Source organism: Falco punctatus (assembly GCF_963210335.1).
Source record: "Falco punctatus genome assembly, chromosome: 1".
Classification (NCBI taxonomy): domain Eukaryota; kingdom Metazoa; phylum Chordata; class Aves; order Falconiformes; family Falconidae; genus Falco; species Falco punctatus.
The window spans coordinates 59,476,523-59,494,601 of record NC_137580.1 but is presented as its reverse complement, the minus strand read 5'-3'; the positions used below and the strand labels follow the sequence as shown (position 1 = coordinate 59,494,601).

At 39.0% G+C, this 18,079-nt stretch overlaps 1 protein-coding gene across 2 annotated transcripts in view; it reads right to left on the bottom strand.

Moving 5' to 3' along the window:
- Positions 1–9,752: 9,752 nt before the first annotated feature.
- The window catches only part of TRMT9B (tRNA methyltransferase 9B (putative)), a 117,284-nt gene continuing 108,957 nt past the window's right edge, over positions 9,753–18,079 (bottom strand). For both annotated transcript variants that reach the window (XM_080385857.1, XM_080385856.1), the window contains 3 exons: positions 17,179–17,333; positions 14,009–14,182; positions 9,753–11,102 (listed from right to left, as the gene is read on the bottom strand). In XM_080385857.1, coding sequence (XP_080241983.1) covers positions 10,066–11,102; positions 14,009–14,182; positions 17,179–17,333 — 1,366 coding nt within the window. In that variant the 3' untranslated portion in view covers positions 9,753–10,065. The remainder of the gene's footprint in view (positions 11,103–14,008; positions 14,183–17,178; positions 17,334–18,079) is intronic.

The window sequence follows — 18,079 nt, the reverse complement described above, 5'->3', positions numbered from 1 at the left end:
CTGGGAACAACAGAAACCACAAAATGTTTCTGATTATCCACTTAATCCCCTCAGGCAGTGTAGTGTCTTTAGTCTAGACTTCAGTCAAACTACATTTATTTGTTGAGCTTTTAGTTCTCAATTAAAAAAAAAAAAAAAGTTGAGAAACTTCCTGTGGTCCCTTGAATAGACTCTTGGCCAGTTTACATGAGAAAAACACTGCCTTATATTTCATGTTCATATTTTTGTTCTTCTCCCTTAATATTTTTATACTACTTTATTTAATATGTCTTTCTTAATTGTGGCGTTCTCCAGCACTGCTACAAATATTCCTAATTATTGCTTTTCAATCCCCTCTCTCTCTCCCATTTCTGAATCCTTTTGACATACTGGTGCCAACCTTTGCACTTGTTCTGAGAGGAAGCTGGCACACAAATGCAGGAGACTGCTCTGACAATGCTACCAATGACCTTGGCCTCGTCAGGAAAAACGTCACTCCACGTTATTCTCTGCATGCACACAACCAATCCAGGAATAGCCAGCTTTGGTACACTCAAACCATCAGGATCAAACCAGCTGAAACATAGCCCCAGATCACATGCCAGTATTTCCTTTATTGTGTTACCTTTCTCTATAATGCCTTTGTATTTAAGGAAGATTGTGAGTCTATAGACGTAAGAGACTGCAGCAATGATTTTCATACTATCAACTCAATGTAACTGATGTGGCCTTCACTGAACTCACACCTCAGAGAAGCCCACCCCACCAAATATCCCTGGACAAGGATGCAGCTCAGATATGGACCATGCTGATGGCTGAACATCATCATTGTTTGTAGTTTGCTCCTCAGGATGTGAGGAGGGGACCATGAGTGCCACCTCAGAGCTGCACCACTCACCAAGAGTGACATCTCTCCAGTGATGTCCAGTGGGCCAAGTTTGGAAGTTTCAGAATGTGCAGTCATGTCCCCCTTATTTGACCCTCCTTCCATACCATGGTTTCACATAGGCATCCTATAGCCTGTTCCATATAGGGAACAACCCTTCTGACTGAAGATAGAACTTTCCCCTACTTCAGTTTCATCTGCCAATGATCCATTTCCATGGCTTCATCCCCGAAATCTCCATACTTATTATCAAATGGCTATCACTGCACGTGATTTTTATTACAAACTTCAGTGTAAGAATGTTGACATTTCAGTGGGGTTTATGTATATCTGCTGTATTAAATCTCTTTTTGGTATTTATCCACTTACACATGTTTTTTGACACACTGTCTCCAGCTAGTTCTCATTTATGTTTCTTTACTCTCAATAAGCCAGAGCCCAATGTGTTACCACAGAGACATGATCCAGCGCAGACTGAAGGGATCATGTGGGTAACCCGCTCAGAGACACTAATGGTTTGTTTAATATTTTATAGATATGTCAAGTATAAATTTGGTTCGTATTTGAAAGGCTTCTTTCCACAGCTCTAAATCACTTAACTTTTCCTGTGAGGTCCTAATGAGAACGGAAGGGCACAGGTGAGTCCGAGGTCTCTATGCAACCCCACGTGCCATTTCCCCATCCTGGCTCCAAAAGACCTGCATCCCAACAGCAGGTGCACTCTCTGTGGCAAAATTCCCATTTAGAAGCTTGACCCAAACATCAGCAAAGTCCGTGGATATAACTCAAAGCAAACTTATGTAAAGAATCACAGGTAAGTTTGAAAATTTTCCTTTTACTCCAGAATTTAGTGTCTCTGGCTGAGCCTCAGGTATTTTTCGTGGTAGCTAAGAACACAGATGCAAGGCTTCAGTGCTTTGAATATCCAGCTCAAGAAGCAGGTGAGAACATGTCACAGCTCCAGTCTGCCCTTCATGCTTGGATTTTTATTTTATTTCCTCATGAATCTCAGGCAGAGGGAGGACAGAGAAAGGGAGCTGGATGTGCCTGCGGCTCACTCTCCAAGGGACTATGGAAACACCCCTGGGCAACCGTGGTCAAACATTTGTTCCACTATTAAACTGACTGGTCTGCTACATATTTAAGCATAAAGTAAATAAAGTAAACTTCCCAGGGATCTTTTGTTTCTCCTCTAAACCAAAGAAAGGAAAATCCCAGGGTAAAGATAGAAAGACCAGGGAAGTCAATGGAATACACTGAATCAGATTTTGATGCAATTACTCCCAGGATCCAGTCACACTTCACAGGCTTGAGCAGTTTTCTGTTAGTCTCTTCAGGCAGTTCTCCTGGCATCCTCCCCTTCTTCCTTGCTACCTCCCCCCAGACATGCATTGGCTGGCAGCTCATTCGTACTGGTGGCTCAGTACTTTCTTCCTCACTGTCAGACGGTCCGTTTACCTTTCAGAAACTGCACCGAGCAGTGCTCACCATTGTACTGTAATGTAAGGAAAACCTTTAATCCATGCAGAAGGAAAACAGAAGCAAAGCAAAGAAAAAATGCACCAAAAAAAAAAAAATACACGTATAGTTGTCCCTGTTCCTTATTTAAAACTATTAGCAGTTGGAGTAACATTTTTTGGTCGTCCTGTTGTCAGTGTTAGAACAGCCAGTTTTCATGGAGAAGGCCAAATCCCAAGAGGCAGCGAGCTGCTGGTGCTCAGTGCAGGCAGTGACCTTCACCGGGCCATGTCACTGAATTAAACACCAATGTAAAGCAGCCTGGAGATGCTGTGTGATTTGCTTTCTATTCATTTTGTCACCGTCTCACCTCTGGTGTTCTCTCAGACATGCTGGAAAGTGGCTGTGGCCAATGAGCTACAGAACAGCATTTCCCCCCTTTTTAGTAGAAAGGTTTCACCTTTGTTGTGTGCTTTCTCTGCACTACAGCATTTTTCTGCAAAGGAACACTTTATTTCACCCAGTCCAAATGTTCAGAACTAAACCTGATCACCCTGTCAGCCCTGTGGCAAGGAAGCAGACCTGGGAAGGGTCAACTTGCTCTCACTAATTCTGACCTGTAGCATGGGCTCTTTATAAAAACACAGAAGAGAGACACAGAAAAGAATATGACATTGCCTCACCAAAAAGCTTCCCACAAGTGACACTTTTATCCCGTGCAAGGGGAACATCAGCTTTCAATCTGACTGCACACACAGATTTCTCTTAGCACATCGGTAAGAGGTGATACTTTCAGCTATGGGGTTAACATCTGCTTGTTTACACCCCCCTTCTTTGTCTCTTTTACTTGTGACAGTTTCAAGACGACGGAGACCTGTACAAGCAAACCTTTCTTCATTCAGGAAAGAGAATTTTAGATGCCTTGCAAACAGTAACAAGCAATTAATATTCTGTGAAAATCAACCTACTTTGTCACAACAGAAGAGGGCAACCTAATACCATCTCACTGTTCCCGTGCCCACTGCCCCATCCACAGCCTCGTCAAAGCAGAGCGTAGCACCTTGTCAACAGGGCTAGCGGGGATGAAGAATTCATACCTAAACATCTTTTCAAAGCCAAGAGCGCCACTCGTAATATCCATATTTTCTTTCTTTTCCCACATTTCTATTTCAGTTTGGATATGATCATAACTGCTGAAGCACATCCTACTAAGGTTTTGTTGTTTGTTTGGGGGGATTTGGTTGGTTGGTTTGCTGGGGTTTTTTAAATGAGATTTGGATTCTGTTCAAGACAACTTTTCTCTGTTGGGCACTGGGAGAAGCAGCAGGCGCAGGTGCTGAACTGCCACAACAGCGACACAGGCACCTGCTGTCCGCAAGCAGCCCGGGCTTTAGGAAGATACAGGCACAGCTTAAAGCGTTCAAAAGATACCTAGGTGAAAACAATGATGAATAAACAACAGCTGAGGAAAAAAGGAGGAAAAATAATTACGTATAGATGATACGATTACATTTGCCCTACTAGAGATCTGAAGTGTCCATAATCCCCTGAACTAGTCGCTGTAATGAGGTTTCCTGTGATACTTTAAGGTATTAAGGGGGTGGGGCTTTTGCACTTTTGCCTTCAGCTGTCAGAGGTAGAAGTATGAAAACAGCCTGGAAATATTAACTGCAAATAGACATTTAAGGGTAAAAATGAGAAATACACATGAATTTGTGGTAATCCAAGGAGCCACTGCTATATTTATTGTTTGGCTGTATCTATTGAATAGGAAGGAGAAAGGCTGAAGTAGGGAGGCTTTGGAAGGAAAGGCTCAGAAAAAAGGAAACAAATTATATTAGAGATAGAGAGAAACAGAAATGAAATAAATAGAAATAGCAGCGCCCTTTATTAGTCAAGAAAAGGGGGGGGGGGGGGGCTGTGCAATCACATTCATCTGAATGCAGAGTGCTAAATATATTTACTACTTCAGTAGCAAACCAAGTATCTAGTAGTTCAGTCAAGGTAGATTTTGAAATTTATCCAAATATCAAAGATGCAGGTATGTGCCTGGTACATTCTTCTACAGCATGCACACATCTAATGTGTTAAGAGGGAATCTCAGAGCAATCATTTCATTATTCTGGATAACGTGCTTTAGTTACTGTACAAATAATAACAGCAAGCCACTGGGATCATTAACTGCTGAAAATATGCACCTTTTTATGCCCTAATAGTTGTTCAATCTGTCCATACAACCCTTTCTACATGCAAAGCTTGTACCAGTGCAACTGTATTGGTAGCAGAGGTAACTAGCCAAAATAAATGCAACACCAGATTGTGGGAATAGTTGAGCGATGTCATATCAACCAGAGCAAACTGAAGCACTCAGCAAGAATAAAAAGAATAAAAACAGAACATGCTGCAATGAAGTGATGGAGGTACAAAGGAAGGAAAAATTGTTATCCCTAACCAATCTTCATCTGCATACACCTAGCCTCAGAATTGTACAGGAAGAATATTGAACTCCAGGTGGTGCGCAAGAGGTGCATTCCTCCTTCTGCACACGCTCATGAAGTAAAACAGCAGGGAGAGATCAACTAAATCCTCCAGAAAGTAAAAGCAGTCACACCCAGGACCTCTGCGTATGCCAAGAATATCCAGCAGTGCTGATGTGCTTTCTCTGCTGTAATTGCTCCCACCTTTGCCATTCCCCTTCATTTCTCTGTATACTTCTTGTCTTTGTTCTTTTTCCTTAGCCTTTCTGAACACTGTATCATTCCTTCTTCATAAAGACCATTCCATATCCCCCTGAAATTACATCTGTTACCACCCTATTGTCCAGCCTGTGCACATACTACTTTCCCATAACCTAAACACTATTAGGTTACATACTACTGGGCATGTATTAATACTCACCTGGATAGTGCTTAATTACTACTAGATCCTTAGTCATTACTATAATAAACACAACTGCACAATAAGTGATCGCTGCTATTGTACATGCACAATAAACTATCACTGCAACTGTGAAAGCACTTTTAACACAGCAGGGCTATAACCTCACCAGGCAATTGCATAATTCTAATTACATTCTTTTTTTTTTTTTTCCCCGTTTTCAGCTGGTGCAAAAAGAACATCGACAATCCCAAAGAACTACTTCAATGTTATCTTACACCACAAAGCTTAGTCCTGGTTGACTGTAAATAGATCAGAAGGAGCATGAAACGTAGCTCTGTAGCAATTCATTCTGCTGATCCATGCTGCTTTTCTGTCATCAACAGGACATATAATACTGACATGGTAAAAACCACATTTCATCACCTTTATTTATCTTTAAAGGATCACATTTAGGGTTAGGTTGACTATGGTTGTCTAAAGTAAAGGCAGACTCCCTGGCTTCGTAGCAGATCAGTATGCTTACCTGCTCTGCATCACCTTCACGTGGTCTAACTTACTGAGCAAACAGCACTAAGAGAGTCTTCTCAAATTTAACATTCATTAAGAACTTTCCAAGACACAGAGTTTCCAGTGGCTAATATATTTATTAACTAGTCTGAAAGCACAGAAGTTCTGTAGGAAGTAATATTTTAACCAAGTAGGATTCATTTTCTGCCAAATACCATAGAATAGGTTCCATGCACAAAGAACTGATTACAGAGCAGTAGCTAAGCATGGTTTTAACCAGCAGATCAGAAGATAAAATCACGTGTAGCTGTCAGAATCCATATACTGTAAGAGTAAGAAATGCTGAACTCACAAAAGATATACACAATTGTATATATTTAACACTGACACCCATCATTTTCCTGGGGTAAAAAAGCAGCCACAAATCCTGGAAAAGTGCTGAGCAACAGAAGTGGGTAGACCAAAAGATTCAACACAATGTTGATACTAATGCAGCCCAACAGTGATATGAATAGTCTGATGGAGGCATGACACAGCAGAGAGGACACAGGACCAAAGCCATTATTTCTGTTCAGAATATACCCAGGTAGTTCACTAACGATATTCTGCTGGTAGAACATAAACAGCTCTTCACTCAGCATTGTAAACTGTGCACATAAATATTCTAGCAGATTTTTTCTGGTACATATTTATATACAAGTTACTTATGACTTTCATTCCTCATCTGTGCTTTTAAAATTTCCACACCATAAGCTTGGAAGAAAGTAAATTAGTTACCATTAGTACCAAAAAATATTCTATTTCCACACTTCTAATATAAATGTTTACATGTATTAAAAAAAAAAAAAGACAAAATTACGTTTATCAAAGACTGCAATTATATTAGTCCTTCAAAAGTAAGTCTGTTCAATTGTACCTTTTTTTATTGCAACTGTCCTTTTGGATTACAGCCTGTAAGAGTAATAAGGTAGCAGCTTTTGTTTAGCCAGTTCAGACTGACAATGAAACTAGTAAATTAAATCGTAGAAATCCAGGGCATCTTTTCTCATGTAATCAAGACTTCTCTATGTGCAGCTTAAAGCTAGATGAGCCACTTGGGAGCAACCCTAGCCCACTGCCACCATAAGCAGGTTTGTTATCGGCATAACTAAGGTGAGAATAATGCTCACTTGTCAGACAAGAAATACAAGAACACATTTGCCTTTACCTTATAACAGTTAGATCTTGCAACCTGAACATTGCTGAGAGTTTTAGCATGCAAGGACAACCGGATTTTATTTACTTATTCATTTACTATGGACTTCTCAATGGTATACACACTTCTCTGAGCACATTAACTGTCTGTAAGCTATTAAAGAGCAAGATCACATGGATTCTTCCGGAAATTACATTTTGCCTAAGAAGGGCCTCATCAAAAGAGAAACCAATCAAGAGAGACATTCATCATGATCTGAGTGAGGTAATCTGGCTTCCTACAAGATGATAAAGCTGTTACAGACCGAGGCAGCCTCCATAAATGGATTGGGAGACTGCATACAGGAATAAAGGCTTGCTGTGCAGACCTCACACTCATGATCCTCAGTCTATAAAAATTACATTACATGGTGAAAAAAAACCCAACCAAACAGTTTACCAAACCTCTCCTTCTCCCAGGGATTTATAATAATACAATCCAAACTTACATGTAACACAACTTCATAGCATCAGCTCAAAACAAGAGGAAAAACAATACAGAAATAAGTAATTGTGAAAAGCATCCCCAGTTAAGACTCTCAAACCAAACAATGCATGGAAAGTCTGCAAAGACAAAAGCTGTTTAAAGTAACTCAGTGGTTTTGATGTGAGAGCTCTTATTCATAGAGCTGATAGAGGAAGAAGCTTTCATTGGAGCCTGAAACACAGGTTCAGCCTCTTGCAAGGATAGCAAGTCTCTGTTGTAAAGGGAATGGACACCTTTCCTTTCTCAATTCACCCCAAATTTCATCAGCCTGCTTGACTACGCACCAAATACTCCACAGACAGACTGCAGAAATGCAGGTAACAAACTTAAAACGTTCCTTCCCCCAGTCAGCTAACCCAGCTGTCAGTTTAGATTAGTAATATTTTATAAATATTTTATATACACACAATAGAGTTTCTGCCTGCTGGAGTTTAGGGATGAACTTTCAAAATTGGATATAGGATGGTAATCAACTACCTTCTTCCTAAACATGGCCCAAATTCCAGGGATGCTCAATATCCACTGGTACATCTTACCTGGAAGCAAGTGAGTTTTCTTCTAAAATCCTCAGCTCCTCCAGAAATTCCCAACAAATGAGGCAGGCCTTGTCTGTCTGACACCAGCATGTTGCAGATGGGGTGTGGAGCTCAGCACGATCCATGGTGGCTCTGCAATGTGCCAGCACGGGTATTTTTGCACCATGCTTCCAAAACTGGAGCTTGAGGATGCAGCAGGAGCAGCCCTCTCAGCCAGCAGCAGCTGGACCCAGCAACACAGAGAGCACTGCCAGTTTTGTGAAGTATGGCTCAGACACAGAATCTGAGAACCACAGCCCCAAGCTGTATCAAAAGTAGCACTTAGAGTAGAACAGTATTTCAGAAGCCTCTTTTATTTTCAGTTTTATTTTCAAAAGGCAGCAGGGAGTGCAAGCGGTACAGACCCAGGAAAGATAAAGCTCAAGGATCCTAAACTATGAGGAAGACAAAGATGATTGCTCTATAAGCATTGCTCCAGTAAATAAATCTATAATGCATTACCATGTGGCAATTACTCCTCAGCAGATACACCTGAAAATACTCAGCACCATCAGGGCTTTCTATTGAACAACCCTAAATCCACCTACTCAGGCAGTGGAGATTAGAAAAGTTAAACTTTTCACCCCTGTTGTTTCACATTCAAAGTTATTTGCTCAACAATAGGGCAGAATGTGGGTCTCTGAAACTGCTGTAACAGAAGGATGGATCTTTGGGGTGAATCTCTGCAGCTCCATTAAAGGTCATGAAATCTAGCTGAAGATGTGCCCTACACTACAACCACTGACAGCAAATAAAGCCTAGAAATAGAGTAACTGTGCTAAAAGGGCAATTAGCCTATTCTACCCCTGCTTCTGGTGGTAACAATTGTTGTTCAGAAGCCAGGTGCATTTTATCCACAGCATATAAAACCTCACATCAGCCTCTCACTGAAAGGGGGGGAGATCATTTGAGTGTAAAGAACTATATGAGGGCAACTGCTACAATATAATACAACTGGATGATGATTGGGCACCATGTTCAGCAAAATTTATGTCTTACAGGGAATGGGAAAGCTGTTTAAGCACTTTATTATGATTTAAATGTGAAAAGATTCACTTAAACTGCAGAAGACAGGAATTTGTATTTTACATACAAACTGGACTTGTATTCTCTTCCTATCTACGTTACTTAACACACCATTTAATATATATTCTCATGCTGGTGAATGAGAAGAGCAAATATGACAGTTGACCAGATATGCACTGGATTTTTATTAATTTTATCGTAGCTTCCCAGGCTTATTACAGAGATATATGTATCTCAAATACTTGGTATTTTGTGACCTTTACATAATACTGATACTCTCATGAATCCCTCTGACTTCTATATACACATAACCAATGAAAAACTGCAGCAAAGGAAATAAAGTAGTTCTGAAAACTAACACATAAAACTTAACCTGCACCTGAGAAACAAATTAAATTCTTTTTAAAACAAAAGTTCAAAATTTGTTCTGTCATTTGCTCCCAAATACACACATAAAACATCAGAATATGTAGAGCTTGTTTTGTATACAGTTTTTGCCCATTAACAACTCTAACCCAAATGAAGTAGCACTGGGACCATGCTTGCTCCCAGTTCTGCAGTGTGCACTCTAGCAATATAGAGTCAAGTATGTTTTTATAGGTGCCTATGTCCCTATTTATAGGACTTTGTGAACAGAGAGTCATGTGACACATGTTCAGCATTTGAAGAACAAAGCTTAGACTTCCTACTGAGAGGGTATTTCTCATAAAAGATGCCCTGATCCTTGTCTTATAAAAAGGTTTTATTTCTCAATAGAAAAGTATATTTAAAAACAACCATTTGCTAAAAGCAATACAAAACTCTCCAGTTTTAACTTCATGAAAGTTTAACAAAACATAAATATTGTTTACTGCTTACATTCCTATATACAGACCTTGCATTAGACAGTTAAACAGGTAGAGAGATAATAACTCAGAAATGAATGGAACACAACTACATGAGATTCAAATTCTGTGTCACACTGCACAATCACAGGTATACAAAGAGCAGCTTAAAATCCTCAGTCACTGGGTTCTGCTTTGTTCTCTTTACAGCTATGTTCCTCTTTTCTCTGCAATAATGCACCAGTTTCCATGGTCATAGCAGGAAGAAAGTATCTGAAGCTCAGGCACGTTTTCTTCTACCAGAGAGCACAGCTCCCCTTCCCGAAAAACATGGTAATAACGCATGAAAGCTTTTGTATCCAACGTGGCACCAGTCTGGTCCCCAACAGACACTGCTGAATCCAAAGCAGAGTCAGTGGAGTCAGTTGTTGAAGTTCTTTGGAAAAACTTGCCGGCATCAGACTTACCAGCACCATCTTTATTACAACCACAGCTGCAGTCCCTGTCTTCCACTGGGCCATTTATAAATGAGGCTTCTTCACTCTTGCTCTGAGCTACACTTTGGTGTCCTCCATTTAAACTTAAATTCTTCAGTGCATCTGTGGCTGGTGACCAGTGTGCTTTTTTGAGAGGCAGGCTTTCCACGAACACATCATCATCATCTAAACTTTGTTCTTTTAACAGTGTCCCACGGTGACCTAAATCCAAACTGCAGTGTCGCGGATGCTGAAGGGGTACAGTACTGTTTGCCCATTCTCCTTCATTCTTCAGAGGCTTCACTTTATCAGTCTGTTTTCTCAGGGCTGATTCATCAAGGGATCTGGAGAAAAACCATGAGCGGAAAGATCTTCCTAGAGCACTGTAAAATCTGTTTTCTTCTTCAGAAATTTTCATGCAGCAGGCTCTGGACAAGCAATGGTCCGTATTCTGGGAGTGTTTTGAATCAGTTTCTGGCTGCAGATTGGTTTGGTAGCTGCAGTCAGAGATGACTAGCTGTGTAGGGTGCATGTCTTGGCTTTTTACAGCACGCACAAACTCACCCTTATCTCCAGGTTGATTCGATTCTGAAAAATGCCGTGAGCACAAGGCCTTGTTCCAAGGAACAAATACATCTTGTTTCTCAAAGCGACGATTCTTTTGTTCCATAGCCCAAACATAAATCATCATCTGGCCCCCAGGTATCAATACCCTTGCCATTTCCTTTATTGCTTTGATTCTTCTTTGTTTAGTTGAGAAATGATGGATCACTGTGAGAAAGGAAAGGTGTTACGTATTGAACATTACTAAGGACATAGCATACTTGTCTTTCAACCTGGTCTATATGTTTACTCATTTTAGTCGCCATATCCCAAATATCACTCACTGCAAGTCAGCTACAGTGTGGAATTTATTGGTACCACAGTGCAATATACCCCAGAATGCTGTCTTTTACATTTATGTTCAACGGATAAAAATAGGGAAATTCCTAAGAAGGAAAATAATCTCATCTCAAAATAGGGATTCAAGAAAAGTCAGGCATATAAGCTGGAGGTTTCTTTTTCTCAACATCAACCATAAAAGACCACAGCATGACTAGCTTTCACTTAAAATGCCTGGCCTTTAGGTGAGTTAGGTAATATTAAGTTTGACTTTAGTTTTTTGGGACACTTTTCAGACTTCCTGAAAACAGAAAATCTTTTCACCATCTAATAAGTACAGAAAAATGTCATATCAGAAAAAAAGATACTGTGTAGTTTTATATTAGTGCACCTTCAAAAGATCTAGTGAGAAACTTTAGACAGAAACATTTTCCACTGCTTTAATTTTGTAGAAAGGCATTGCCTTTACAGATTGTTTTGGAGGGGAAAAAAAGAGAAGTGTCTCAGTCTAGTTTGCATGTCTGAAAATGATGACTTTTTGTTACATTATGTTATGCTATTGATAATTAAAAAGTCAAATTCAAAATAAAACTATTGATCACTATATTTGAATTTTCTTCACAGGATAATTTCCACATTTTCAGATTTCACTGCAGTGTGAAATGAAGCTACATTTCAATACTTCTACATTGTTTCTACCTTCCCGTTCACCTGAAGGAACCAATTTTAATAGCCAGAGAATAGCTAAGACAGCTATTTTCTCACTAAGCTCTCAGAAACATTAACTTGCACTGAGACTGGCCATGTTGGTCATGTTGTTCTATAGGTCATCAGTACTAAATGTGATTTAATCAATGACATAAAGAGGACTGATTCCATAAGTCTCAAGTGGACTTTGAGCCAGCCACTTCTACATGCAAAATATTCAATCTACCCATATAACAACATATAATAATAGTCTATGTTCTTAGCTGAGGAAATCTCCATACCTTTCAAAAAATTAGATTATTTTTGTGTGTGCTGCTTGACAGTAGCCAATTCTACTTGTAGAAACAGTGTTACTTCAACACTGTAGTTATGAAAAATGTGTCCAACTAGCCCTGCCTTTATTCAAAACAATGATTAAATTACCAAGGGGAAAAAACGTAGCTTTTTTTATGCAAGCCAAGAAAAGCACTCTTGGCGGTTGATATTAACTAGGCCCTCACAAGCAGCTGAGAACACAAGATAGCAAGCTCTGAGAAGAGTTCCCCAGTCTATTACGGTTAGTGTTTGTTTCCAGGTACTCCTGACTCTCCTCAATATTTTTTCAAACTTTGCAAAAAAAATTACAAAATACTATTTCAATTTCTTGAACAAGATGGGGAGAAAGGAACTGATGTTTCTCATACTGGAGCTAGGCCACATATCACCACAGAACCTCCTGCAAAATAATATCAAAACTGAAAGAGACAACATAAGCATGTGAGCTTAGTTCACCAAAAAGAAGTGCAACCAACCAACAGAATCTGTGCAAGCTCTATCTAAGCAATTCATTAAATGGGTTAAATATTCTTCATGTTTAACATTATATAATCACTCTGGTGGTTCTGCAAAAATATAAATCCTATAAACAGGATTATACCAGCAAAGCCTAGAAAAGTATTTGACTATGTACATAAATACTTGGTGTTCTCTGGAATGGGATGAAAACCCCTTTATTTAGAATCAGGTGGACACGGGAATACCATGCCTCTATTTAAGAGGCATTAAAATCCATTATTGTTAAATGTGGAGAAATACCATGTGAACTTCTCATCTTGTCAGGTCTGTATTTGGTATAAACATTAGATAGGTACACTACCCTTACAGGTCAGCTGATCTGACAGCACTGAAATTATGCTACAAGACCTGAAAACTGGATAGGGCTCACTCATTAACTCGTCAATACAAAAGCAAAGTAATATAGATACTGCTTGCCTATTAGTCACCCTTTCTTTCAACCTGCATATGTGAAAACTACATTTTAAAACACATTTCTATAATATTTCAAGTCATCTGATGACTTCTGCCAATAATAATTATCACGTTTTATATTTTTGTTGATACAATGAAACAGCCTGAAAGAAGCTCAAGCAAAGGTAGAGCTAAAAATGTACACTGCAACTGGGTGCTCTAAGAATCCCTCATCTACCTTTTTCCAGTTTATACTTCTCAAATCACGAGTAATAGTTTCAAAAAGAGAGGTCAGAGGAGTTAAGATGCTGAGATGCTTCACTCATTTTAGACAACAGGCACTTGTATGGCTCTAAGTTCTTATTTCATTACTATTCTAAGGGAAATTTGAATTCATAACACCTAATAGTCAACATGAGTTTCAAGTTCTGCTATAGAGAAAGGAAGTTTTCATTTCAATGCATTTGCTGGTCAAAATAGATCCTAAGGAGGAACCAAGAGTTTATCTTGACCACCTAATCTGTTTAACTGCAAGCAGCCATGTTTACATTAGTTTTCACTTGTTTAAAATGCATGCTAGAAGGAATTCTGTTCTCCACAGGGTGACCAAGGCCACACTTATATGGTCTTTTACGGCTATTTATCAAACAAACGATCCACATACTTCCCTGGCCAACAGTGCCTCTGTGCAATGGAACTGATTTCTTTTTTCATGTTTACTACATTCATTTCAGTAATGCCTGCTGTGATTCTAAGGGAATCGGTTCAAAATGAATTTAACTGAAATACAGACACGTGGAAAGAAAAGGATCCCCAAAAATTCTCATTTGCTGTGGGCCAGAATGTGTGTATGTTCTTACCTCCAATGGAAATGACTGCATTGAAGCACTGGTCCCTAAAGGGAAGGTTAAGGTTGTCACATACCAGGACTTCATCATCTTTCTTCCTTGCAATCTCTACCAATGGTTCGCAGTAATCACAGCCAAGATTATACACTTGACTGTTGACACTGAGATACTTTCCAGTTCCACAACCTAAAGAAAAGAATACTACATCAGAAGTCATATGTTCCAGACATTCGCTATCCCTCCCAAAGCATTGAAAATAACGGGAGGGCTTTCCTAATTCTAAGATTTCCTGAAAAACAAAATGAGGGCTTGCTCCTACTAGCCTAACTGTTGCAGAGTTCATTTGGACTCTTTGAAAGTATATGCTCACACCGTTAGGAGTGTAACAGTAGCAACACCACCAGCAAAAATACTTATTACACAGCCCTGTGTAATAGCAGGTTATGTGTATTTTTTGGGGGAATAAGGGTAAGTGCAGGTGGGAGGAGGAAGGAGTGGTCCTCTGCAGGCAGTGTTGTATGTCTTAGAGCAAAAATCCAACTATGCTGCCTCACACCAAGCCTTTATATAGCCCGGTATCCAGTTTCCAACAAGGAACGTAAATGGGCACCCAGGAAAGAGTAAGAACAGGGTAAGCATTATTGACCTTTTTTCCTCAATACCCTTCCAGCTTCCAACTACTTTCTGTTCAGGGGATTTCCTGAAGCCAGTGTGTTTTGTCTTTTTAGTTGCCTGCAGTAGATCTCTCTTCCAAGTCCTTCCCCAGTCTTTGCTAAACCCTGCAGAGTACCTCTCCAATGCATCCCATTTCTCTCCAAGTCCTAAACCACAGCTGTCACTGACACAGGTTCGAGAGGAAAATTTTAATCTCAGGTACAGACTTGAAAATAACCATGAATCATAAAAATTCCTGCCATGTCGCAGGCATGTCCCCTTCCTGCTTTTGTGCCTATGCATTATAACACATGTAAAACAAATGAACAGTTCCAGAATGTGTTTCACCTAAAAGTATGTCTTCTCAAGGTCTGTGCTGCACTAAATTGAAATCTTTCAGAGTGTTCTTCAATGTCATATGCATAACAGGCACTTTTCAAAATTAGATTAGGAAACATTCACTGCAGTTATGGGTCAGTAGTGAAGAATAATTTCTGAAAGTTGACAGCCAAGCAATAGGGTAGCAGCTTGGCAAAGAGAACCATCACAGTATTAGTAATTCGATTTAAAGGCCTGGAGCTATCTTTAGAAACACCACTGCTTCTTGCAGTGCTGCTGCTTTCATTGATGTTAATGTGCACCATTATCTAGAGAGACAGCACAGGAACTGCTGGAGAACAGCACAACACTTCAGCGGTGAAAAAAGAGCACATGTTTAAAGCAAAAAGCAAGCACTATTCTTTGAAGTAACACTTGAGAGAAATGGAAAAGATTAATATTGTTGAGGCAGTTCAAGGAATATATGCAATAAAACATGAAGCTCTGCATCTTAGAAAGCGTAAGTTTTAAAATTAGTATAAAGTATTACTGGTTACTGTGTTTGCAGAAGGAGCACATTTGTCAAACATGCATTAATTTAGAAGATTCAGTTGTTTAATACATGGCTTTTGGTGAAGTGCTTTTTAATCACAGTGAGTTTTTGGAAGTATATGGTCCTCTCTGGAATGAAGTTAAATAGTGACAAAGTTCCCAGTACCCTAAAAGATTTTTAGGAGGAGATTCACTTTTAAATGAGTCATCAGGAGGGTGGATTCCTTCATGAAGCTGTTAACAATGGCCATGCTATTGTAATTTATTTTGATGAATGAACAAGAAGGCAATTATACAAAAAGATATTTTAATAAAAGGCAGTATTATATAGAAAATGAAATTATCAATTACCCCATTTTGAAAATTTTAGGTCCAGTAGGCAACTTTCCTCCCACAATACATACCAAAAATAAACACAATAGTCAGATTCCTGTAGATCTTATTAAACCTCATAAAATGAGATGATAACTTGTATGCCTTGATGGGAAATATCCTTATTGGCAAGTAAGCATCTGCCTTCTCTCTGGGTGTATCACATGCATCTAAATTATTTCAGCTGAAATTGTAACAGGGTGATCTTAAGCTTTCAGCAACCACTGCGATACCTGCTGATAAAAGCCTCAAAGAACTTCAGCTAAGCTTCAAATAACTTCTATTGAGGTGAAAAAAAAATTTTGGCTGAGAAATATTGTTAAGATGACTGTTGGATGAGTGTATGCCACAGGATGTTTCCTGAGATTATTAGTGAAAATGGCACAGACATTTGAAAGAAGATACATATTAAAAATAACAGTAATCAAGTATTTTTGGGGTACTGCTCAGAGGCAGCAAGGTAACTATGTATTATCTTTGATTATGGCCTACAGTATCTTCAAATAATGCTTGCCTCTTATAGGATAAGGCAGATGGATAATTTATTGTGTACATTTATTACATCTTGCTGTGTAAAAGTATTTTATTAGTCTAAACAATGAGGAAAATCCAATGATGCAAAGGAGCATCTGGTTTGCAATGATGTGCTGCATAGGATTGAAGTCACAACACAAACAAAGGAACCAAGACCTGAAAAACCCTGAAAACTCTGTAAGTGCAAGAGAAAATCAAGGTATAAATTGAACACGCAGGGAAGACAATGCCACAGCAGGAAAATGAGGGTTTGGTGTCCCTATTCAGGATCACAGGGAGATTCTCAGATCATAATTTATTTTTTTTTTAATAGCAATCACATCAGAAGCTTTCTCTTAAGATAAAGCCTAGACAGGAGGAGTTTTAGAACAAATGAAAAGCAATAAATTGCAGACCAGCAGTACTTAAACCAAGAGACTGAAATATGAAGTAACTGAGCTATTACCACCATTTTTTAAAAAGGCCTCCAGGGGGATCACAGACCACTGTGGGGAAACTGGTAGATTAAGGCTTAGCTCAAAAAAAACAATGCAAAAAATGTATTTACTGGCTACTTGATACACTGTCAAAGAAATAAAATAAGGTGGTATATGGCATCTAATATGGGTTTTAAAACACTTATAAAACATCTTTAAAACAAATTTAAATGAGTTTTAAAGACTTCAGAGTTGCTCTGAAGGATATATATGACTAATATATAAACTAATAAAGCTTATAAACAATATTTCATGCTACCTCATAGAATAACTTACCTATATCAGCAACGAGACTGCCAGGCTTTTGCTCCAGCAGAAAGTTTCGAACACGAGGCCATGCTTTGCTCTGCAGATCATTAAAGTAGGCAGCTGTATTTTCATACACACTATGCACGTGCTGCTTTTCTAGCTGGGTAGCCTCATGTTCCATCCTGAAAACATAATGAATAAAGATTATGTACAACAAAACACAAACCGTGTTTTGCGTAGTGTAGACTTTGCATTTCATAGGCATGCATAATTCAGGACCTTGTAAATTCACATTCATAAAATCATTACACCCATCTAACAGCCATCATATCTATAAAATGGTCTTTACTCAAAAGTATCTGATTTTATTTCATGGAAGTCAAGAAAAAATTGAAATATATCATCTTGCCTGAGGAGTGTTATATAACTGCATGTGCCTGTTCAATAACATGCATATTCCTAATTAAAGTTCACCGATGTAGTAAAAGTTTATCTGGTGCAAAACGGGGCCTGTATTCAGCAAAAACACAGAATGATTAAGCACAGGACATTAAGAATAGACTTTTCAGTTGTAGCTAAGGTGAACAGGTAGACAAACTATTAGTATGTTATTTGAAATGTAACATGGACCCTGAAACCAAAGCCCCTAAATCACACATAAATTATTTGTGGTTGACCTACCCTCTAGAAGTGATGAGTTGGTTGAAATTTTTCAGCCACAAAACTATGATTTCCCTGCTCCCACTCCACTATCTTAAGTTCTTAGCAAAGTATTTTATTTTAGTGATTCACTTGAAAAGTGGTATCTTCTTAGACTTTTAATATTAACCCTAAACTCATGTAAAACACCAAGTGCATGCAGCCGCTGAGTCCCTTTATACAGAATGTTACATCTTTAAGAATTCCCCCCATCCAAGCACCAACCAGG